Below are 23,760 nucleotides of genomic sequence, written 5' to 3' on the forward strand. Positions count from 1 at the left end.
GAATTCCCACTCGGCGATCGTCAGACGATCGTAACGGGGTCGTCGTGGTGGGTTGAGACACGCGCTGGGAGGGGGGGGGGGTGATGGGATGTGTTGTGCAGGTACTACACTACCGTGCGGGTTTGCGCGCGGCGACAAGAGTTTTCCACTCTCCTCCAATTCTTACGTCGGCGGGGCTCAGCAAGCAAACAGAGACGGTAAAATGGCACGATGGTTGTTGGCTAGAAGTTGTGGATTTTGGCCGAGAATACCCTCAGCTTGTCAATGAGCGAGCGAGCCAGGATGAGCCTTGGGTAGTCGAGAGAGGGAGAACGGCTGTACGGGCAATGAGAGGTTTGAGTTGAGTTGAGCCTGTCAGAATTGAGTTGATGCGACCAAGAGACACAAACAAGAGTCTTTGTCTTTGGTGAAGAAAGAGAAAGAGGCTATACCCAGACGAGTCATAAGCAAGGGGAGAGACACGACACAGACTCCTCCCCCCACGACCGCGGGATTTTTTCTTCTTCAGAAAGCATACAGAGTCAACGAGATAAGGTCTTCCAAGAGGTCTGGAACGATTCGGGGCTGCGGCTATTGCCAAAACAGCAGGGCAAAGGAGCCGCCGCCGTTGCATTCCAATTCGCCCGCGTCGTAGGAGATACCCGACATGGTGCCACCGCCCGGGCGGGCGCGGAGATCCGTCAGCAAGTTCCCCCCCCCCCCCTCCCTCCCCTCCAACAGTAATAATAAGTCGGACATCGAGCAGTCATGTTGCACCAAGTCTCGGTCGTGGCTGGTATCTGGACATGTCTTGGTCGAGTTATCGCCGATAGGGAGGGAGGGGGGTTCTGGATCGGAGCAACAGTACGCCGACACGACATGACTGTGTTTGTTTGCTGACCAAAGGAGGTGAGTTTCTCAGCATGAAGAGAGGGACCCTGTTCTGTTGCGGATCATAGCCGGGACACATCGAGTGCAAGCAGATGTCCCAAGCACTCTTCAGCCTTGATGACGCCGTGACAACGGCTCCGCGCCCCCCTTGCCCGTCTACCAGACGCCTGGAAGTGTTTTGTTCTACCTCTGCTCTCTTCGGGCGCTTCGCCATCTGGGTCAATCAATCACCAGAGTTAAGACGGTAGTGTGTATGTGTGTGTGTGTGATCGCCAGTGACCGTGTCTTTTAGGATTGATGACGGTCTTCCCCAGCGACAGTTGGAAGTGCTTTGCAACGGCAGCAGAGGTTTACTATGTTTTTTTTCTACTCGTGTTCTACTCAAGCTGCCAGCCCCGATGACCAGGAAGCCTAGATCAACCTGGGACGAACCGATGGTCCCCGTCATCGCCCGTGCTTCGTCGTATCAGTCATTGCTCCCGTCTCACCCCACCAAAGAGAAGGGAAAAAAAGCAAAGAGACAGACCATCGTCTCCCCCCTTGGACGGTTCAACCACATGTTTGAATATTCTTTTGGCCATCAATAGATTCGTTGAAGCAGCATCAATACACCAATGCACTGTGGAAAGCCCCAGGAATCTTACCCTGCCCCCCCCCCCCCCCCTTTTCCCTCTAATTGCCCGTCTGCAACGCCGCATCCGCCGACAAGCCACGCCCTCCCACCGGGGAAAGCTAGCAACGCACAAAGCCTGCATGAATGGCGTTTTGACGTCAGGCTTGGGGAAGTGGACGTCGTGGGGGGGTCCGGACAACTTGTTCGACATACATTTATTCTGGGTTTCTCTCACGGTTGGGGGTTGGGTGTCATATGGCTCGCTTGCTGCTTCTACCTCGTACACATTACGAAGATTATCTATTTGTAGGGGCTACATATCTTTCCAACCAGTAAGGGGGGTTTTCCCTTCATGTCTCTGCCGTTTTCTCTGACGAACAGTCCGCCCGCTCTCGTTCCCCCCAAGAGCCGGGCTCGATGCAACGCTTTCTCCCGAAAATTTTCCCACAAGATACCCTTATATGCAGTTTTTTGCTCCTCTTTCCTCTGCATCAATCTCTCACAATACACACATTCCTTGTGACACAAAGGGGGAAAAAATTGGATGAAAATGAATCAAGATATCACCGATACCTCTCGGAGGGCATCTCATACACGTCCGGGACGGGGCCCGAGTTATACGCCATGCCCGGCGCGGGCGTGTGCTGGAGCGGCTGCTGCGGCCTCGGTTGCGAATCGCCCATCTCGACGACCTCGCCGCCGCCCATCTCGGCCGGCATGATCCTCGTGCCGCCGAGCTCCTGCGCGCCGCCCGCCGGCGGCCTGGCGTATCCTCCCCCAGCGCCAAAGTCGTTGGCGGGCGACACCGTCTGGTTCGAGAGCGGGCTGACGCTTTGCGAGGGCGGCGAGAGCTGGTGCTTCGGCACGGGCTGCCGTCTCATCGTGCCCGCTCCGGCACCCCCGAAGCCGCCCGTGGTCTCGGACATGCCGGCGGGCGTGTGAAGGGGCGAAGGGCCGTTGGGGTCGTAGGCGCGCATGTCGTCGAGGTCGGAGCGGCTGGGGCGGTTCGCCTTGTGGCGTCTGTAGGCCCACCACGCGACTCCGATAAGCGCGGCGAGGCCGACGACGCCGACGGCGGCGCCAATGCCGGCCTTTGCGCCGGTGGATAGGCCGTCCGATCCATCGCCGGAGCTGCCGGAGCCGCCGGTGCTCTGGGCGCCCTCTGTCTGGGTGGCGGTGCCGAGGCTGCCGGTGGTGGGACCGGTGTCGACGGTGCTGGGCGAGGCGGTGTCGATGGAGGTCGAGGTGACGGTCAGTGTGGACTCGACGGTGATTGTCGTCTGGGCGTTGTTGAACTGAGTTGAGGTGAGGGTGGAGGTGATGGCGGTGTTGGAGGTGGTGGTGAAGACGACGGTGCTCGTGCGGGTGTTGAGGACGGTCGATACGCCGGCGGCGGAGCCGGTGACGGTGACGACGACGGTGACGAGGGCGCGCTTCTCGACGAAGGCGTGCTTGCGGCGGACAAGGAGGTCGTCGTAGTAGGCGACGGCGGCCGGCGTGATTCCGGCGGCGGGCACGGCAGCGGGCACGGGGGCGTCGAGGGGGAGGACCTGGAGGCTGCGCCTCGCGAGGACGGTCGAGGTGACGTAGTTCGTGACGGTGGCGGTGGCGACGTCGTTGCTCGTGACGGTCGTGGTCTCGAAGCTGGTCGAGGTGACGAGGACCGTGGTCGTGATGGTGCGCAGGAAGACCGTCGTCGCCGTCACCACGCCGCCGCCTCCGGTGCCGCCGACGGTCGTCGTGATTGTGACGGTCGTCGTGGCCTCCTCTTCTCCCGTCGCCGAAGTCGCCGTCGTGGGTGTCGTCGCTGCCGTCGTCGGCGTCGGCGTCGGCGTGGCTCCGGTGCCGCCGCCCGTCTGTCGTGGGCGAAGGACAGGCATCGGCCTGTTGTTGTTATTGATGTTGATGTTGTCGGCGACGGGGGAGGCTGTCGTCACGGAGCTGAGGGTGCTCCAGAGCAGGGCCGCGAGGCCGGCTGATGGGAGACGCATGTTTGGCGATGCGGGTCGCGCTCCTACGAGCCGTAGGCGACCGAGGTTGCTACGATGACGGGTGTGCCGATGAGTGACGGGTGATGTGTGAGTGTAAGGTCGAGGTTGTGAGGGAGAGAGGAAGGGGTGTTAAAAGTCTAGACGGGGTTAGGGTAGGGAGAAGAGGGAGGGGGGTGGTAGATTGGACTCGGGGATGCAACCCGACCCAACTGAGAGTGAGCGTGAGAGTGAATGTGAGAGTGAGAGTGAGAGTAAGTGTGAGAGTGACCGTGTGTATGTGTGAGCTGTGCCACCGCGGCGAAACACGGTGGAATGGGTCGAGGCTCGTACAGTCGCAGGGACAAGCAGATAACGAATGTGTGTGTGTGTGTGTGTGTGTATGGATGGGCGAGGGGGGGGATGAGTAGAGAAGGATCACGGTAGGCGAGAGAGAAGAAGTTTGGTTAGTCAGTCTACCAGGTCTGGTCTGGTCTGGTCGGGTCGGGTTAGGCCAGGTTGAGTACGAGAAACGGGGGAAACGAGGGCTGGCTGAACGTGGAGGGTTGCGGGAAGAATGGCATCAGATTGGATCGATGGATCATGGATCATGGATACGGACCTGGATGACAGATCCGTCGATGCTGCTATCTGTCTGCCTGTCTGTTTTCTGCCGTCTCCCTTGGCCGGTGACCTCCTTGAGGTCCATGACCATGCAAGAAATTTATTTTGCTTAGACACCCACAAACATCCAACGGTGGGATTTACCAGGCTATGCGGAACCGGGCGTGGCATCGCGGTTTAGCGTCCCGGCCGACGGGGTGCTAAGAGAAAAGCCACTCGTAATAGCGTCTCTCTGTCTTTGCCCAATAGAGGTGGCGCTGCTGATTTTTTTTTTTGCCCTTTTCTGCAAGGTGAACTGGAATTGGGCTTTTGCGTGGCGTGGATCATGGATGGAATTGGAGAACCCATGCCCCCCCTCTCTCTCCGGTCTCTTGCTGAACTCCGTCTGCTCCGTCTCCGCCGTCTCTGACCATTTCTCTATCTCTCTTTCTCTGTAGCTCTCTATATCTATGTCTGGATCCACCGTCGGAAACTGGAAGAGGAAGCCGATGGGAGGCTAGCGTCAAAGAGGAATCCGACGGGGGGACCAAGTCGTGTAGCATGACCAAGAAACAGTGGACGGGAGGGGCGTCGAGGAATTACGAATTACGCAATAAATCGCGCCTGGCCCCAAGACAGCGCAGAATACAGTTTGCTCTTCGCAGAAAGAGGGCAGATATGCCAATGTTTACTTAACCTAGGCCGGACGACACCCGAGTAGAGGAACCCAACGACATGCAAAAACGGACAGACGCGCCGCCGACAGCAACAATGTCAGCAGGGAGGCCCGGCCTGGCTGACAGCAAAGCCGCAGATCAGTGCGAATTCTACGGGAACAACAGCCCCAAATCCCCATGGTCGACCACTGCGGACAGGCGACAGGGTCTTCCCCGCCATGCGGGAGTTGCCCTGCTTTGGTGGGATGATGTGCGCCGCCATTTCCTTGGGCCCTGGGCCCTTCAGCCGAATGAATGACCTGCTTCGCTGGCAGCAGCATTACCCCCTTAACTGGTCACAAGCAGCAACACAACTAAAAAAAAAAGTCAAGTGATGAACGAGCGGTGGCCGGGCGCCCTCGCCATGGTTTGGCCTGTCTTGTCGTGAGCCGTCCTCTGGGCAGACCCTTGGACCCTCGACCTTCTCCCTAAGGCCTAAGGGTTCGGGTGAAAACCCCGAGGACAGGAAACTTGAGAAGAAGCACGGCACGCCGGGAACACAACTCCCGCCCACGGCGGAACTCCATTGGCCATACGGTGGACAAACATGAAGAAAAGCGGACGGCTACTCTTCCCGGGGGGGGGGGGAAGGGTCTTGTGACCGAGTCTCCCCGTCAACTGCCACACACCCCCTTCTTTTTTTTTCTTCATCTCCTTCGTTGCGGTCCGCGGATAGAGAGAAGATAGGTAGGACGCCGTGAATTAGTGGATAACATACGATGGCTGAGTAATAACCATGCCCGATGGCCTGCGTGCGAAGAAGCAACCATCGTCGAGCTGCGACACGCTCCCGCGCGAGGGAGGCCTCGATGGTGATGAGCGCATGTTCGAGGTCAGCCTTTCGAGCATGGGGTGGGTACACGCGAGCATGGACAGTCCGCATGTCCGTCGATAGATGGCCGAGCTGGTCCAAGACAAGAGACCCTTGACCAGGTCTGCTCCCCTTCCCCCGACCCGGCCGATAAACAATGCCATCCACGCCGGCCGTGGCGCAGGTCACCCAGCCCCTCATCTAGGACTCTTGAGTACCTTGCTCTGAACCCCCTCCACTCTTCTTCCCCTATCTCTGAGCAGGATTCTCTGGAATTGTCATTCATTACCCCACTAGCGCCGCCGGGTTGAAGGCCTTCCCTCGGAGCTAAAAGGGTCTTGATGAACCGCTCCGTATGCGCGCACGTTTGGTGGCTGTCCACCGCCGCCGCGCGAGATTGACAAGCCCGCGGGCGCCTCGAGAACCAACAGAGAGAAACAGAAAACAAAACATGGCCGTGCTTCTACGCGTCTCTTATTTTTTTCTTTACTTTTTTTTTTTTTTTTTCATCTCTCTCTCTCTCCCTCTCCTGGGTGGCCAATGAGCCGACGTCATGCGATCGGCGACTGACATGTTTTCGCGCAGACACGCACACCACCTGCAAAGGAACAGGAGCTCGAAACGACGGCAATACGAGCTGCATGTCTGCAGAACCCGTCGATCGCTCGATGGCGAGTCATTTCGTAGTCTCGAAAGCTGGCCGTGGCCCGACATGCCGTGATCTGGGTCTCCCTCCAGGCAGACAGAGTCCATTCAGTCCGATTACACGCAAACGGGCCACTTGCAACTCGCATAATCGAACCCATGGGCCGGGACTCTCGGATGTTGTACCCAGGATGGCCCGGAAATTGCCCAGAGACACAGCGTCCACCGGTCGGTCGGCGGTTGGCGGCCGGTGAACAATCTAGTTGAGCCACACACGCACCCAACCAAGAGAGAGTGTTCGAAAAAGAAGAAGGGAAAAAAAGGGGGAGAAAGGAAGAAGAGGAGGGAAACGCGTGAAAGCCATCGGCCTGGCTAGCTCAGCTTGTCACCTACACCCACCCGGTCTGTGCCATTTTGGCAAGGCTTGCTGCCGTGCGGTTGGGAATGCGGAATCTAATTCAAGCTTTAGGTTTCTGCAGCTGTGCCTGTCGTGTGCGTGGCTTTTGCCCTTTTCTTCTCTTCATCCGCTGCCAAATTCCCGACATCACGAACCTCAACTCTTGGGACATGTGCCCAGTACCGATGATGAGCTGTCTCGAAGAGTATGTCTGTCTTCATTCCCGCCGTGTCCCTCTGGGCCCCCGCCCTTCTCGAGCCTAGAATTGCGTCTCGGACTTGGACACGCAACGCGTTTCGTCTTTCCCCCTCATTCTATGCTGGGAAAGGTGAGGATTCTTAATGACTTGTGCTTTCGCCTCCATCACCAACTCCATGTCGTCGTAAGAGACGACGGCCCTGTATTCGTGTTTCGATGATTGCATGGCACTTGTATAATCATCCATTGGTTATGCTCCGAATTGCTTGGAAGTTTCCAAGCTCATACGGAAACCGATGCCTGTGTCCATCAAGTTGGAAGACATCTTTTTTTTCTAGTCTCCTTCTCTCCCTCCCTCTCTTAACCCCGCCTGGATCGCTCCTCTCATGATATATTCCACCCTACGCAGGTGGGTTTTCGCATCGTCCCAGTCTCTCGAGTTGCATCGTATCACGGTGGCCTCCCAACTCACACCGAGCTTACACTCACCCCCTCCGTCACGGTGCTTTACCGACTTTTGGGCAATTAGGCGGAATTTCTTTCGTCGCTGCGAACCTCCTCCTATCTCGATCGTCTCTCACCCATGTAAAGGACTTTCGATCTCAAAGCTTTTGCGCGCTGGGTTCGACGTAAACCCAAAAGGATCATGTCGACCCAGGAGAACAAGCTTGAACGCAAGTACGGCGGTGCATATTGACAACGGCTTTTCCCTTGCCCAAGCCCCCAAAGGTAACATACATTCATGTCTGTGTCCAGGGTAGCGAGGCGCCATAACGAGGTCGGAAGTAGTGATAGACCTCGGCACACATCACAACTTTCGCCTACTTGGACTCCGCAGAACTCCGCCCCCGCGTCATCCTCGTTGCACCACCCCAGTGGAACCCGCAGCTTGCATCTTGCAGCTTGCGGAGCGAAGCGACACTCCCCGGAACTGGACGTCTTCTTGTGCCGGCTATCACGTCAAAACCTGGCTCGTGTCTTCCCGTGTATCTTGCGCCTTTTGCACCGCAGCCGCTTAGCGAAGGATGTGAGAGTCTTCTGGTTCTCACCGATCTTACTGGAGTTGTTCTGTGTTACTGCTGTTGAGCCAGTTGTAACAACCTCCCGAGGCGTTCGGCTGGACTTGTCACTGTCGTCGATCGTCAAAACTCGGCGACACCTACCACGACCAACCATTCGGTTCTTTAATGCCCGAAAGATCCTGGCACTCTGAGCGTCGAGGAGCTGCAGATCGAGGTGCGTCGCCTTGTCGGAGAGAACACCGACGGAAAAGAGCACACCAAGACATCTTTTCCGAGCTGGGTTTGTCAACCCCCCCCTTGCTGATGCGACAGAAACGACTGGTTCTTCAACGTATTCACCCCCAACACTGGCCCTGCCTCTCGACTCCGCTTCAACTCCCCAGATGGACGCCAAGGTCTTGAGTATCGCTGCCTCGCAGACTCATTGAGGGGTAATCTGGGGAAGCCGTGGAAGCCGTGGAAGGCTTCTTGGGATGTGTACATAAGTAACTAGCACCATGAAGGTAGTTCAACTGACGACTCTCTGCTCCGGTCCTTTGCCTCATCCATGCTTCATTGTCTCTCGAGCGAGTGACGTCTCCTGCTGCGCTGTTCAGATCCTGTAGACTGCACAATGGCCGCCAACAAACCTCTCGACGACGGCCATGTGTCGGCAGGGGTCGTGGGAGGAGAGGCGAACTCGATCAACCGTGTCGACACCGCGAACGACGACGCAGACTTCCAGAAGATGCCCAAGATGGACAAGGTGGACGAGTTCGGAGCACACGCCAAGACGGACCCAAAGGAGATTGCACTCGTGAAGAAGCTCGACGCCTACATCATCGTGAGTGACCAAGCGGGTTACCGGGCACGCTGCATGCGATTCGATGCTAACGAATGCCAGCCCATCCTGTGGCTCATGTACCTGTTCAACTTTCTGGACAGAAACGCCATCATCAACGCCAGGCTGAATGGCCTAGAAAAGGACCTCGGCTTGGTCGGAACCCAGTACAACACTTGTGTGTCCATCTTGTTTGTAGGGTGAGTCTGCCTGCCCGTCGTGACCAAGGCTTTACGTGTTCTAATGTTGTCGTGCAGGTATATCTGTGGCCAGATCCCATCCAACATGATTCTCAGCAGGGTGCGGCCGTCCTGGTACATGGCTGGTAAGGTTTCCTGTCTCTTTCAACGCATTGTATCCACGCCCCCCCGAGCTCCTTGTTCTGGAGGGGGGGCTTGGAGGTCACCACTTGCCTTTGCTGATATCTCATTCTTCTCAGGGTTCTGTATGGCCTGGTCGGTGGTCAGTCTCTTGACGTTCAAGGTCAATAGCTACAGCGGAATGATTGCCTGTCGTTTCTTCTTGGGTATCACCGAAGCTCCTGTACGTTCCCCTTTTGAAGAAGATGGAAAGCTCTCGAGTGCTACAGCTACTCACACTCGAACCACTCCAGTTCTACCCCGGCGCGCTCTACATCATCAGCATGTTCTACACCAGAAAAGAGGTCGCGACGCGGATGTCCCTCTTTTACACGGGGAACATGCTGGCGAGCTCGTTCTCGGGGCTCATCGCAGCAGGCATCTTCGCCGGGCTTGACGGGTCCATGGGCCTCGCGGGCTGGCAGTGGTAAGAAAAGCCTCGCTCTTTGTACATCAACCAAGAATCTCGCGGCTGAAAACCCCCATCTCTAGGCTGTTCATCATCCAAGGCGCCGTGTCCATCGGCGTCGCCGTCGCCGCGCTGTTCCTCCTCCCGGACCACCCGCTCACAACACGCTGGCTGACGCCCGAGCAGAGGCAGCTCGCCCACAACCGCATCTACATCGACACCACCGGCCGCCGCGAAGGGACGAGCGTGTGGACAGGCCTGCGCGACGCGTGCGTCGACTGGCGCACCTGGGCCTTCTGCCTCATGTACCACCTCCACCTCGCGGCCAACGGCTTCCAGAACTTCCTCCCGACCGTCATGCAGACCCTGGGCTACAGCACGACCGTCACCCTGGCGCTGACGTGCCCGCCGTACATCCTCGCCGCGGCGGTCGGCATCCTGGTCTCGTGGACGTCCGGCCGCTACAACGAGCGGACGTGGCACATCACCATCCTGAAGTCCATCGTCATCGGCGGCTTCGTCGTCGCCGTGGCCACGCTCAACATCGCGGCGCGCCTGGTCGGCATCGTCTTCTTCGTGGGCGCCACGTTCGGGATCAACAACCTGATCCTCGGCTGGGCCTCCAGCACCCTCGGCCAGACGGACGAGAAGAAGGCCGTCTCCATCGCCATGTGCAACACCCTGGGCAGTATCGCCAGCATCTACACGCCGTATCTCTGGCCCAGCTCGGGTTCGCCGCGTTATCTCACGGCGTGGATCGCCAGCATTGCCTTCTCGGTGGGGGTGATTGTGATTGCTTGGTGGTTGCGGATTTCCCTGCAGCGGAAGAACAAGAAGACGAGAGAGCAGCACCCAGAGGAAACGAACTTTTATGTGTATTAATCTCATAAGGCGTCCGTTGTTTGCCTCCGGCCATCTGCCAATCGAGCTCTTGGCTCCATAGAAGGACCATGATGAGAGGAGCGGCCAATGGACTTTCTTGTCACAGCTCTCATACTTGACCAAAGGAGACATGTGCACTGTTGTCCTCTGGGTACGCTTCTCAAACAACTGCCAAGCATGGCAGTTTGAACGAGCGAATCTGCTCTTGAGCGAACTCCTTTGAGCATGACAGCAATTGTGGCAGTGTATAAAACCTCCCAACTTGGTTCTATGAGACAATCCACAATCGCGGATCACAAAACCTCCTTGCTGCTGTCAGCAAAGCAGTCGTCACCAGATCGGTATCTGGAATCTTTGTAATGTTCATCGAACATGAAACATCCGTCAGTGTTGCTAGATGGACGGCAGTTGGGCTTTCACGGCGTGGTATAGCTACGTGTAGCTCGAAGGCAGAATGATTGAACATGACCTTCAGAAGGCTTAGTCTGGGTTTTCACAGCTGTTTCAAATTCTGCGAACGGAACAAAGTCGAGGAATTGGCTACTTTTCATCTTAGTAAAAAAATGTTGCCGCTCCGGACGTCTCTTGCCGTCCCATCGAACCGAGGCATCGGGTTTGTCTGCCTGTATCAAACTGGAGCCAGCTCTAGCCTCGAACTTTGAGTTGAAATCTGAGTCCTCTCACTGTTTCACGTCACAGAAAGCAAAAAAGCACCGGGCCAGCTCGGGAATCCGCCGGACGTTTATGTTTAGACTCCTCTTCGACAACTGTGGCCTCGGTCTCGATTTCAGGCTTTGCGTTAGCGAGGACTTGAAGCAGGGTTGTAAATACATAAGTCCTATCCTATCAGCGCTCTCACTGTGATGTAAAGTTTTCTAGCCAGGGGCCGAGTAGCTCACCACTTGAAATGCAAGACTAGCCACCGATAAGTTACAGCTCGACCTACAGACTTTTTCATAAGGGTTTAATAGAGGGGAAACCCAAGGGACAATGCCACATGAAAATCATGATCGCGACTGAACGATATGCCTGGCTCTGCAGTGGTAATCATTCGACCTTCCACCTCAACTCGGACTCGGCGGTCATGAGCAGAGACGGACTTCAGTCATATCCCAGGGTGTGCGAGTGAATATGGTTGAATAGAGAAGCCGTGTTCATCTTGCCAGCCGCATCGACATCCCTCCTCGCTAGCTCAACGTTTGAAAGGTAGCTGCGGTCTAATAGAAACAAAACCTGCCGCTTTAGGAGCACCATCTGGGTGTTGAGTGGAATACGTGGGCCGTGAGACGACGCCCAGACTGTGCCTGCTAAAGAGTTTGACCATCTACACATCACGCTGGCTCACACACCTTCGAAGTCAGTGGGTGGGTGGTGCGAATTCTTTTGAATAGCTCTACACTTCTACGATAACATGATATTTAATTTCCGTCAGTGCCCTCTGGGACGCGAAAAATGTCCCAAGTTTCTTAGCACGCATGAACGCCCAACCCCACCAACCCCTTTCTTTCCACTCATCATCGCCAGTAACCTCACTCCTTCTGGCACACGAGCACGCTCGCATGATGGCGGTGGAAGTAGTTCCAAGGCTGCGTATCCTCATCGAGCTCGGACCCCCACGGCAACATGTAGGTAGACATCCACCAGAGAGCCGCGATTCGGTTCAGGGCCCCCACGAACCCCCAGATGCTCGACGCCCCATCGCCGCCCTCGACGCGCGACCTGTCGACACCCCGGAACTCGTACCCATCGGCGCGGAAGAGACAGGGCGCCGACACGCCTGGCTTGAGTTTGAGCCGGTAGTCAATGAGGTACAGCTCCGCTGAAAGCTTACCGAGGTAGATCGAGTTGAGCAGGTGCATGAAGCAGCCCCTGGGACCAGCCTCCGATCGCAGGAGGCTGAGGCGGTCCTCACCGCTGATGGCCCAGCTATCGTCGTATTCGAACGCGATGTGGACGGGCATCGAGAACCCCACCGTCGGACTGGGGCGCTGTAGTATGGTGCGGAGGTCGGACAGTGCCTTGTCCGCCATGACGTTCTGGCGGGCTCCGACCTGAATGCAAATCAGGTCCTGATGCGGGAGCATTCTGAGCGTCCCACCGGGTTGTTGATCGGGACCTGTCGCGTCGCGGGCGTCGCCTGGGCTGTGCGGCTTGAGGAGCTGGTTCAGGTGCTTCTGGACCACGTCTCTCGACTCCCTCTGCGCGGACCACAGGCCGGCGTCGACGAGATAGGTCGAAGGGTTGTCGTCCTGCCACATGCGCTGCGGGCCCGTGGTGAAGGCTGGGGGCGCCAGGATGTATCTTGTATTCCTGGGCACCCCTGAAGGCCTGCGGCGGCCGACGGACTCTGTGACCATGGCCTTCGTTTCCAGCGAGAAGAAGTGGACGCCCGGGTGGGAGGGACGGAGGGCGCATTCCCAGATAAGGATGCGAATTTCGGGCGGGAGAGACGAGAACTGATGGAAAGTTGTGGCCATGATGGATGGCTGGTATTGGGGGTAGATTCAACAAAAGTTGATGAGTATCCCAGTAGGTGGGAGTTAACGAGAGTTGAGAGCGGTTCCGTTGATGACGTGTTTGGCTGTGAAGTGTGTGTGTTTCTGTATGTATCCTCCTTGAAAGTGACAACAAAACATAAGAAGAACGGCTACACAATATATAGTTCTGATCGGTGGCCCCGGAGAAAGATTGACTACCTACTGTGACTCCATTCACTGCATCTGCCCGAGTTTGCGCATTAGAATTTGACCGCGGACTGTCATCCGAGGATGCCCTCAACTCTAACGTGATGAACATCAGCCAAGAGCAGTCAGTCACCTTGACGGAGCCGGAAGAACCCTTCTAGTACATGATCCTGCTGGTTGGCTAACAGTATGATGCTGGTCGAGAAGCCTAATGGCCCCTTTCGCCTCCACCCATGTTGTGTCTAAAAAGCCTGGACAAGAAAGACTTTGTCTATCGCCTTGGAAGCCACGATGCTGACCGTGTTCATGACTTCATCAGCCATCAGCAGCTCTCAAGCACATCCCACACCAGATCCTCGTGCACGACGTGGGCGCCCACGGTCAGCAGCGCGCCCGTCTTCAGAAGAGCTTCGCACGGCAGACCTCTCTCCCCGATTCTCATCGTCCTCCTCCACCCCCCGTCATCCCTCCACTCCCACCTCTCGGCCGTGACGTCCTCCCCGACCCGCGAGATGCCCTGGCAGAACCGCCCGAGCCAGACGACCGACCCCCTCGCCCCGGCCTGCTCGTCCTCGAACCGGAGGACGATGCACTCGACCGCCTTCCCCCCACCGCCGACGACAGCGGCGGGCTCGACGTCCCGCCAGAGCTCCTCGTAGTCCGTCTCCTCCCCAGTGGCTGGGTTCACCATCCTGCCCTTCTCGAGCGTCAGCCCGTCGGCCTGCTCGTACATGTCTCCCTCGTCGGCGGCGTTCTCGGGATCCGTGGTGCGCGAGTCAATCCAGTGCTCCCAGCGCGAGTGTCGCACCTGTCCGCCGGCGCCGTCGTCGCGCAGGGTTGATGACGAGGTCCCCGCGATGCCCCATTCCAGGCGCCCGGCGGCGTGCGTCGCTGTTCGACGGGGTGTCAGTTTCGCGGGGGTTCGACTCAAATCATGCATTGTCTGTCCTCTGGAAGCGGGGAGGGTGAATGAATGACATGGCACGTGAAGGAGCGGCGGACTAGTGGTCGAGGGGAACTCACTTTGCGCAGCGTCCGCCGTCGGCGCCGACTTGAGGATGCGGAGGTCGACGAAGCGGCGCTGCGGGGATGTGAGCACTATGGTCGACGTTGGCTCGCTCGCCTCGTCGGGGATCCAGCGAATGTGCTCGCGGAATGAGATGCTACCCATGGTGAATGAGTCTCGTGGTAGATAGAGGTGTATGAGTGAGTTTGGATGAGTTGTTTGTATGTCACAAGGTTTGATGAGGTGAGGGGGCAGGATGAGAGGAGAGATGAGATGAGTGAGTGATGGATGAATGAGTGTTGAAGAATGGGGGGTTCGACATCGGCATGAAATCTCCACTTTCAGCCGACCAAAGGCCTCACGCCGCCCATATAATTATATCCGCGGACTTGACCCAGCCCATCATTGTATGTGTGCAACAACAGCGGCCGACCGCGTCTATTATTCTATTTGTTTTTGTGTGAGTTTCTCCGCGTGAGATCTATAGTGTAAGTCTAAGTCTATGTGCAACCCCGTCTAATGTCGCAATTCACCCTTCCATTCCATCGCCGGTATGTACCTCCGAAACAATACCACTCTTACGCCGCCTTCTCCAGCTTCTCGACGGCCTCGAGAAGCCCCTGCACCTTGCCCTCGACCTCGACCCTGCTCCGCTCCTGCGCCTCGTACGTCTCGCGGAGCCGGTCGACCATGAAGGGCTTCAGCGGCGTCCTCCTGGCCGCCTTGTAGTCGTACACGACGATGTCCTCGAAGCAGCGCGCCGCGGGGCGACGGTGCACGTCGGACACGAGGAGGGCCTCGAGCAGGATGTAGTCGGACTCGTACGTCGGCTCCGACACGATCTTGTGCAGGACCGTGACGTGGTCCGGGTAGGCCATCGGCTGGGATTTGTCAGTGTCCGTTGCAGCAGGCGGAGTCGCACCGGGCCGGTCTCCGTGCCGTATCCATGGCCCGCCACGTGGGCGCATGCAAACTTACAAACTTGTAGTCCGTTTTCATGCTCCTCATGATGAGCCCGACGTCACGCGGCGACATGAAGGCCTCCCACGCGTCCCTGTGTGTCGGGTCGATGGTGGTGGCGAAGTTGCGCAGCCAGTTGAACCGCGCCGACTCGGCGTACTTGTTGTAGACGACGTTGTTTACGTGACCTGCGCGTGTGAGCTGCTGTCTGCACTCGCCCGAGTTCAGGTGTGAATCGTACCCTGCGCGTCGTGTTAGTGGCCTCTCCTGATCACGCACATACGCTCACAAACACGCACGCACGCACGCACGCACGCACAGTCAACTCACCATTGCATCCTGTAAATCCCCCCGGGTCTAAGTCAGCGATACTCTCACTCTCATCCCGTCTCATCCCAGCTTTTCAAAACACGCGGGCGCACGAACCTGGTCTCCCCAGGTCACGGTATGCCTATCTAATCCCCTCCACCCGGGGCCCGTGAGGAAGCCCTCCCGCCCGGCCAGCAGCTCGAGCCACTGCCCGTCGACGGCCTCCTGCAGCGCTTTCAGCTCCTCCCTCTGCTGGCCCTGGAGCCCGAGGCTGCCGCACTTCTTGATGCGGGCCTGCAGCTCGGAGAGCCATCGCGGGTTCAGCGCCGCGCCGTTGCTGTTGCCGTTGGCGGCCGCGGGACACCGCGCCGAGGTCGCAAAGGCGCGCCGGGGAATCTGGGCTGGGAGACGGGCCAGACGGGCGCCGAGGGCGATTGAACTGCGCATTGTGACTCGAGGGGGGTTATTTTGAGCTTTGTTCTCGAACGCAACAGTGTAAAGAGAAAACGAAAAAACAAATGGGAGAAAATGGTAGGAAATATGCCCTCGGGAAGCCAAGCGTGAAGAATTTGACAAGGGCCGATAAGTAAGGAAACCCGGCTTCTGTCGGCTGCCGCCTATGAGATTTGAGGAATCGGGTCGGAAAGTGAGCGAGGTTGATAAGTGGTCCCGCCCCCAATCCAATTCCATCCATCCTGCATTGTTACCACTGGATCGGTCCGGTAGTTGGCGTCCTTCTCGCTTGGACCATCACCATTCTGGTGAATGACAGGACATGGGATGGGGTCCCTCCCGGCTCGGACTCGTGGTTGAGCTGCTCTCTTCTGTCGCCGTGACCAGCAATTGCCTTTAGTTTTCCCCTGCATGTTTTTAAGTGTTTCAGATTTCTAGGAGCATGGTATTAAGTTGCCCAGCCATGGAACTGTGTTGGTGGGTTGTCAACGGCTGGGCGGATTACACCACGACAAACAGACGAACCTCGGCGATCTTTCGGCATCACTACATAGTTCCGCAATTCATTCAAGCTACCACACCGAGCAAGGCTTAGCCTTGAGCTCCCCTTGGTGTAGTTGGTTCATCACGTTCGACTGTAATGGTTACATTGTCATCGAAAGGTCTCTAGTTCGATTCTGGAAGGGGAGAACTTCTTTTTTTGTGTTTTTCGCTTTGGTTATCTCGACGACGAGTCATTGATGATTAACATACATTCAACTGCTACAGAATGCTTTTGCAATTGAGTATGAGTTGGTACGACTCTGCCCCAGTTCCCGCGACTCTGCCAAGCGGGGTGAGGGGGAATGGGTTTGAGTTCGCGCGTGAGGCGGTGCGCAGACATGTGGCGATAGTGGCGCCCAACTAATACCCTTCCCCTGTGTTTCCCTCAGCGACGTTCCTGCAACTTGACAGCAAGATCAATCAAGGAACATTCCTATTTCCTCAAATTGCAGACCTCTCAATTTGAGTCTTTTTTGTCCCTTTACTTAGGCATCCCAACGAAGAACCACGGGCGTGGATCAGCCTCATGCGCTCAGAATTGAAAAATCGAAACTCCTAACTGCGCCACACCCACCCGACTGGGTGGTCATATTGCCGATGTTCTCCAACCAAGGATTTTAGAAGGGGGAAAAAAAAAAAGTAAAAAAAAAGAAACGAAAAACAAAGCCAAACGGCGGGACTTGTCGGTGGAGACCGAGACCCCCCCCGACCGACGCTGACGCAGGACCAGGCGGGAGCTCCGAGCTGCAACGGGAGAGCGGTGGTCATAGCTTCTTCCACCCTTTTCCCATCTCGTCGCCCCACCTTCCAGATCAGGGAATGTCTCCACCTTTGGTGAACGACACAACTGCACCTGCTGACGGCAGCCGCGACGCAGACGCTGGTCCCCAACAATCTGCACGCGTCACGCCTCGATGCTCTCTACGGTTGCCGCCGCCGTCGCCGTCAGGACCGGAGCCGGCGCCGCATGCTGTCTGTGTAAGAATACCACGGCAGTCTGGTCAGGGTTTTTTTCTTCTTCTTCCATCCCTTCAGCTACCGCCCGCATCCAGTTTGTACGGCCTGCAAAATTGCAGGCTGCGCGAGGTTGTAGTCACTTGGGCGGTGGCTGCGGATGCAGACACGCGTCGGGGAGTCACAACAAGCACGGCCTCAACTGGGCTGCTCGACGCAACGCAACGGCAACATTTGTCCAGAATTCCTTTTGTCCTGTTTCTCTGTCTGATGGTATAGTGCAGCACACAACTATGGGGAACTTGAACTTCCCCGTGTAGCCAAGCTGCCCGCGGCATCGCACACACGCGGCCTTTCATCAGGGCTCGCCGGGCTCACCGGTCTGATCTGCCTTGGAGACGCATCGTGTTTGTTTCGACACAGAAACTCTGGAAAGACAAACGCGACACTATCTCATGATCGCAACCCCCCCAAAGATGGCTTTTATCGGAATTGTTCAACACTTAATCGTCAGATGCGGCGCTCAACGGTTTCTCCGTCATAGAGTTGCTGTGCGTGTAGGAGACCGGCACCACGTGACACACAGCCTTCCCCTATTTCTGGTTGTCACGGTTCACAGGATGCCGGTTTATGAGTGAATGTCTGGCTGTCGTGTTCGGATCCGCTTCTGATCTTATTTAATTCAGCATCGTAACGATGACTGGTCACAGTCTCGTTGTCTCGAAGTTCGTCGCGAGGCGCTGGCGACGTGTCGGTCGAGGCGAGTTGCGAGGTGGTGACGCACACACATCTCCTCCACCTCGGGCATCCATGCGTCATGCTCAAGGTCGCAGCACTGAAGCAAACAGCGACTCTGATGATCGAAAAAAGGGAGAAAAATAGAGCACGAGGTTTGATGATCATTTTAAATGTGTTTATAGGGACGTCAGACCAGTGGAGGTGGCGATAGTCGCGGTTCAGGGACGAGGCCTGCCAAATGTGAATAGCTTCCATCACGATTCTCGTCATAACAACTGCAATGTACCCTGATGGCACGAGGTTGACCTCAAATTGCTCACTAAAACCGGCTGTCAATGGAGAAAGCGATCCAAAGATTGCACGAGACGCGAGAGAAGTCGCTGCAAAAGGGTGCGGTCGTGGGCACGTGGGAGAGGCGATGCACTGTTTTCCGCCGGTCGCATGACGCGATCGCGATGGGAACGAGGGGCGAAACTCGGTGTAAGTCAAATCAGGCAGGGAAAATGGCAGAATTCCAGAAAAAATATGCCCGAACAGATCGTCGACCTAAACGATGGGATCGGGTATTTCCCAGGTGCAGCGACATGGCGTTGGTGGTGATTGCGATGGAGGGGGTGGTGCAAGATGGTTTGCTGCGGATAGCTTCAATTCACACGAAGCGCGACCGAATCACGACAGACCGTTTTCCCCTCGGAGTGCGGTGCGCGATGCCCGGACTGCACCACGCGATACAAGGCAAGAAAAAAACACCAACTGATGGAGAAAAATGCGAGCAACAGCATGATGGGACTGGACCGAGATGAAACCGGAAGTGCAAAGTGAGGGGCCGGATGCGACTGGTGGCATTCGCGACGAACGAGTTGGGCGACGATGGGCAAAAAACGGACATTTCGGCGGGCGAAAGGTGTTGGGAGGCGAGGCAAGTTGGGGCCGGGTCGGAGGGCGGTGGATCGGCGGGTGCAGGGCTCGAAAACGTGGCAGTTGCGAGGCATGAGTCATTTAATCGTGATGGAGGGTGAGTAGAACGGGCGACGGGAGGGAAAATGGAAGAGAAGAGGAAGAGGAGAGGGACGGAGGAGGAAGACGAGCGCGGGTGCTTCGAGGTGGGCGATGAGGATGAGTTTGGTGGGATGGCGACGTGTGCGGGATCAGAGGGCGAGTGAGGGAGGGGAAGGAAGGACCACGGCGAGTGCGACGGCTGCAACTCACCTTCCCTCTCTCTCCCACTGACACAGATGAACCGGACCAATCAAAAAATTCAGACAGGAGGGATGGGAGGAAAGTATGAAAATGAAAAATGCGACAGAAGGACAACTGGGAAAGGTACATGCCGCATGTATCTTTTGGAGGGTGGTCATTAGCAAAAACAAACATGGCAGTTGCGATGGGAAAATGGGAACGAAGCAGGGACGATGACGGTGGGGAGGAGGACAGTGGACAGTGGACAGTGGACAGACACGGAAGGAAAGGAAGGAACAACGGGCACCGATAGATACTGATTGTGCTTGATTCTGGCGGAAGGCGCGAGGGATCTGGCCGGGCGGGGTGCGTTTGCCTTTGTTAGGTGGGCTCCCTGGGCGGGCTGGCTCACGGCTCAGGGACTCGACAGGTCGTCGTCAAGTCCATCTGTCTGGCGGCGCAGGCGGCAGTGGCCTAGCCTGTCCGGGGTCAACTCAATTTCGTCAGCGAGGTCCCCTAGAACAACAAGGTATTGCTGTGTTGGAAGCCGAAGGGCACCAGAAGGACTGACCCCGGCCTGGACGCAGTTACAGCGTGGGATGGCAAGGTGTTCGAACCAGTCGCAGGGGACGACAAGGGGACCGGGTCCAGGACGGACCAGGGTGTGACAGCAGACTCCAGAGACGACAGAAGCTTCAGGAGCTTCATGCATTGCCGCTGTCCGGAGCTTGGGGGGTGGACAGCCGAGCTGGGCCTGGAGCGGAGGGGAGTGTGAGTTGGAGGGCGGAGCTCAGGTGTTGTTGTCGTGAGGGGGGATGGGACCTGCCGTCGCCGCACACGACATTCTCTGCCATGCTCGAGGTATTCCAGCCGCCACATCCCAGGTGACGACCGGGCGGAGATCACAGAAGTGTTTGTTGTCTTTTCGAGACTGGCTGGATGTGGACGTCTGGCGACCAGCAAGGGGAAGAGAAAGAAAGTGCCCGTCCATGGGCGAAGATGACGGCCGTGCTGGAAGCTGGCACGACCGGACGACGGATGGTTTCTCGCAACGCCGCCGCGCCGACCGGACACGTCCAAAATAGAGACGCACGTTTATCGTCGGCGGGCCCAGCGCCACCGGCAATTCAAGTTCAGACAGGTGGACAGGATCCTGAAAGGGGCGTGGAAGACACGAGAGCGTGAGAGCACAAGAGGGTGAAGATGATGTGTGGCAGAAAGTGAGCGGGAGCAACAGTGAGGGACGACGTCGAGCCCGCAGCAGGATGGAAGCTGGGGCTCTGCCTGTAGCTGTCTGGCACCCGCTGCTGCTGCATGCTGCATCTGCTACCTTAGTTTTAGTGACCCGGGCTCGACGACCTTACTAGGCCCAACGGGAACCGGGACGACGGCGTCTCGCTCTCAACGCGTTCGGGACCAGGAGTTTCTACGTATGAAAGGTCATACAAGTCACGCATCGACTAGTGTCTGGTGTGGGAGAATTGGGAAAGAGAGAGAGAGGGGGGAAAGAGAAGGGGATGGTGTGATGGTGTGTGCTTGGGAGACTGTGTGAGATGGGCGAGAGAGGGAAGGAGGTGGACGAAGGAGGGGAGAGAGGGAAACCGAGGAAGGCGAGAGGAGGAACGAAGGAGGAAGAGGCCCAAGTCGGTGGGTGGGTGGTGGTGCGGTGCGCCCGTCCTCGTGGTTCTCACTGTCCGGCGCCCATCACCTCCACCCTGTCCCCCCCCCCTCCCCCCTAAAAAAACGCGCCCCAAATGGTACACCCGCACCAGCGACGGAGGGGGGGAAAATAGGAAAAAAGGAAAAAAAGAGGCAGACACACCCTCACTCAGGTCCCCCCCAGGCAGGGCCAAGGGCCAAAAAAAGTTACTGATTGCGCACCGCGCCCAACGGCCCCCGCCCATTTATAAAAACATGCCCCGTCCCCTCCACGCACGCGCTTCCTCCCCCCCTCTCGTTCCGGACCTCTTCCTCTCATCGCCTCTCGCAACAATAACAACCAACGCGTCGCCAGTTTCTTTCGATCACCAGCCTCTCCATCGTCTTCAATCGCCCTTTCGATTGCATCCGCCCAAGTGCACCACTTTCTAACACCTACTCTTACACTCCAACCCAAACGCAACCCACCATGCCTCCCAAGAAGACCGAGGGCGCTGCCGCTCCCGCCACCAAGACCAAGGCCAGCCACGGCACCTACCAGGTTTGTCACTCTGAACACCGGACTTCTTGTTTGTCGCGTTCTTTGCTAACCATTTATAGGACATGATCACTGATGCCATTGTTGCTGTATGTTGTGCCGCTCCCCTGCCTCCGGCGCAAAGGGTTACGCGACCGACGGGCCCATGGGTCACCTGGCATGTTAGCGCATCACGCGCCTGGCTTCTGCACCCGTGGTCCTCGATCACTCCGCTACCCTCACGCTGCCGCCACCGGTATCTTAAAGGCATGTCATGTTACTAACGCGTCTTCCTATCGCAGCTCAAGGACCGCAATGGATCTTCCCGTCAGTCCCTGAAGAAGTACGTCAAGGCCAACAACCAGATCAGCGACACTGTGAGCGACAACATGTTCGACTCGCTGTTCAACAAGGCCATTCGCGTCGGTGTTGAGAAGGGCGTCTTTGAGCAGCCCAAGGGTACGTCGTCTTTACCGTCTGACGCCCGCCGTCTATGATGCCGTTGTGCTAAATTGTCATAGGCCCCTCTGGTGGCACCAAGCTGGCCAAGAAGGCCCCCAAGCCTGCCGAGAAGAAGGAGAAGAAGCCTGCTGAGAAGAAGGCCCCCGCGAAGAAGGAGGCCAAGGAGCCTAAGGAAAAGAAGGCTGCTGCTCCCAAGAAGGCCGCCGCAAAGAAGGAGACCAAGGAGCCCAAGGAGAAGAAGGCCACCGCTACCAAGGCTGCTGCCCCCAAGAAGGCTGCCGCTGAGAAGAAGGAGAAGAAGCCCGCTGCCAAGAAGGCCGCTGCTGTATGTCCATATCTCTCACTCACCTCGCTTCACCCACTGACACGTCGCAGGAGAAGCCCGCCAAGGAGGACAAGCCTGCCGTGCTCAGCAAGACTAAGACTGGTCGCGTCACCAAGACGGAGAAGAAGGCTCCCGCCGCCAAGAGGGAGACCAAGGAGACCAAGGAGAAGAAGGCCGCCGCTCCCAAGAAGGCTGCCGCTGCCCCGAAGAAGGCGGCGCCCGCAAAGGCGGCGACCAAGAAGGCCGCCGCTGAGAAGAAGGAGACCAAGGCTGAGGCTCCCGCTGCCTCCGCATAAGCGGCACGCTCTTCATCCAACTAACCAACCGTTACGATGACGCAATGCCGGATTTGCTCGGCTTTCACACAGCAAATGTTTGGTGTCACGAATCTTCCTCCAACGGCGTTCACGGGGAGTCGATTGTTTTTAAACTTGGGAAAGGGCAAAGGGCCGGGGTGGTTGGTGGGAAACTGACCACGGAGGGAAAACGCAACGCGTTTCTGTCTTGTTTTTTTTTTTTTTGGGTGTGCTGTTACTGTTTGCTACTATCGTGTGTGGGTGTGCGCGCGCGTCTTGTGTCCTTGGCCTTGAGCTGAGTGAAAGGGACATGTCGGATCGAAAGGGGTTTCTTGATACTGAGCTTGTCTGGAGAGTATTTACGCGTCCTGCGCGTGCCCAATGTCTGCGTCGGCACTCGGGTCGATATCTTTTGATTATGCGGCACGGACGGACTCTCCCCGACTACTGTAACATAGCTCGCGCGATATACCAACGTTGAGAGCGTTTCACTGTTGAAAATTTCCCAATGGCAATGCTTGATGAGGATAATGCTTGAGGGAGGATGCGAGACTGTGAACTTTGACGCGAGCTGGCGTGAGCAGGATCCGCGTTCTCGCTCGAACGAATCTCTCAGGGCGGGGGCGCGTACTTGATTACAAGCGGTGGTCCCGAGGAGCTGGGACACTGTACACACCGTACATCATTAAGGGACGACATTTCGTTTGACGGCTCCCCTGACGGGGGAAATGAAAGAATACAGGACCGGAGGATCTCGAGGCAAAAGGGGGAAAAGGCGCGCCCCAGGGACGTTGGGGGGACGGGGGTTTCGGGGTGGAGTCGAGACGCGGTTTCGCTTATCCTCTTGTTTACGTCTGGCCCTTGGGCGATGCTCCGGCTGCAGACACGGGAATGAATCGTAGATTAGGCCTGAGCTGTCGTGCACCGCCGGCTGGTTGTTGAAGACGAGGAGATTCACGAGGCCCGGGGCGTGGAGGGAGGAAGTGAGCGGTCTCTGTCGCGTTGCTGGCGGGCTACCTTTCTACCTAGGTAGGTACGGTGTGGTTGGTACCTTACTTGATGACGGTAGCACGCGTTTGTGTTGGGAAGTTTTCCCATCTTCTCTTGTTGTCGTGTACCTACGGTCGACAAAGACACTCAAGACGTCGTGGCCGTTGTTTTGTAGCTGTCTTGGTGGCCATTCCGCTGACGATTGTGTTGCCTCCCGAGTGTTGGGGGAGGGTGGGTGACCGCCTGGCCGGGTTGACGTTATTGGTCGGCGTGGTCTCGCCATGGGCGTCCGGATTCGAAGCGCGTTGCAGCTTGGGACGGGTGAGGCACAGGCCGCCGCGGGGGGCGGCGGGGGAGCTCAGTCGCCGGTGTT

At 57.2% G+C, this 23,760-nt stretch overlaps 8 protein-coding genes across 8 annotated transcripts; 3 read left to right on the forward strand and 5 right to left on the reverse strand.

Moving 5' to 3' along the window:
• Positions 1-2,046: 2,046 nt before the first annotated feature.
• On the reverse strand, positions 2,047-3,474 carry CH63R_12206 (uncharacterized protein; the record flags this gene model as incomplete). The annotated part of the gene is made up of 1 exon (XM_018307180.1): positions 2,047-3,474. The coding sequence occupies one exon, from the start codon at positions 3,472-3,474 to the stop codon at positions 2,047-2,049; it is 1,428 nt and encodes a 475-aa protein (XP_018154021.1).
• A 23-nt stretch (positions 3,475-3,497) lies between these two features.
• On the reverse strand, positions 3,498-4,159 carry CH63R_12207 (uncharacterized protein; the record flags this gene model as incomplete). Its single annotated transcript, XM_018307181.1, has 2 exons — positions 3,498-3,611; positions 4,073-4,159. 2 exons carry the CDS (start codon positions 4,157-4,159, stop codon positions 3,498-3,500), a joined length of 201 nt encoding a protein of 66 aa, XP_018154022.1.
• A 2,633-nt stretch (positions 4,160-6,792) lies between these two features.
• On the forward strand, positions 6,793-7,581 carry CH63R_12208 (uncharacterized protein; the record flags this gene model as incomplete). Its single annotated transcript, XM_018307182.1, has 2 exons — positions 6,793-6,827; positions 7,230-7,581. 2 exons carry the CDS (start codon positions 6,793-6,795, stop codon positions 7,579-7,581), a joined length of 387 nt encoding a protein of 128 aa, XP_018154023.1.
• Positions 7,582-8,455: 874 nt separating this feature from the next.
• On the forward strand, positions 8,456-10,312 carry CH63R_12209 (MFS transporter; the record flags this gene model as incomplete). The annotated part of the gene is made up of 6 exons (XM_018307183.1): positions 8,456-8,665; positions 8,726-8,862; positions 8,920-8,987; positions 9,102-9,205; positions 9,276-9,448; positions 9,514-10,312. 6 exons carry the CDS (start codon positions 8,456-8,458, stop codon positions 10,310-10,312), a joined length of 1,491 nt encoding a protein of 496 aa, XP_018154024.1.
• Positions 10,313-11,841: 1,529 nt separating this feature from the next.
• Positions 11,842-12,789, reverse strand: CH63R_12210 (uncharacterized protein; the record flags this gene model as incomplete). The annotated part of the gene is made up of 1 exon (XM_018307184.1): positions 11,842-12,789. One exon carries the CDS (start codon positions 12,787-12,789, stop codon positions 11,842-11,844), a length of 948 nt encoding a protein of 315 aa, XP_018154025.1.
• Positions 12,790-13,318: 529 nt separating this feature from the next.
• Positions 13,319-14,167, reverse strand: CH63R_12211 (uncharacterized protein; the record flags this gene model as incomplete). Its single annotated transcript, XM_018307185.1, has 1 exon — positions 13,319-14,167. The coding sequence occupies one exon, from the start codon at positions 14,165-14,167 to the stop codon at positions 13,319-13,321; it is 849 nt and encodes a 282-aa protein (XP_018154026.1).
• A 413-nt stretch (positions 14,168-14,580) lies between these two features.
• CH63R_12212 (uncharacterized protein) lies at positions 14,581-15,718 on the reverse strand (the record flags this gene model as incomplete). Its single annotated transcript, XM_018307186.1, has 4 exons — positions 14,581-14,883; positions 14,981-15,229; positions 15,293-15,301; positions 15,389-15,718. 4 exons carry the CDS (start codon positions 15,716-15,718, stop codon positions 14,581-14,583), a joined length of 891 nt encoding a protein of 296 aa, XP_018154027.1.
• Positions 15,719-21,266: 5,548 nt separating this feature from the next.
• CH63R_12213 (Histone H1) lies at positions 21,267-22,397 on the forward strand (the record flags this gene model as incomplete). The annotated part of the gene is made up of 5 exons (XM_018307187.1): positions 21,267-21,338; positions 21,398-21,424; positions 21,617-21,773; positions 21,836-22,101; positions 22,152-22,397. 5 exons carry the CDS (start codon positions 21,267-21,269, stop codon positions 22,395-22,397), a joined length of 768 nt encoding a protein of 255 aa, XP_018154028.1.
• Positions 22,398-23,760: the final 1,363 nt, after the last annotated feature.

The sequence above is a fragment of the Colletotrichum higginsianum genome, chromosome 8, assembly GCF_001672515.1.
Source record: "Colletotrichum higginsianum IMI 349063 chromosome 8, whole genome shotgun sequence".
In the NCBI taxonomy this organism is placed as follows: Eukaryota; Fungi; Ascomycota; class Sordariomycetes; order Glomerellales; family Glomerellaceae; genus Colletotrichum; species Colletotrichum higginsianum.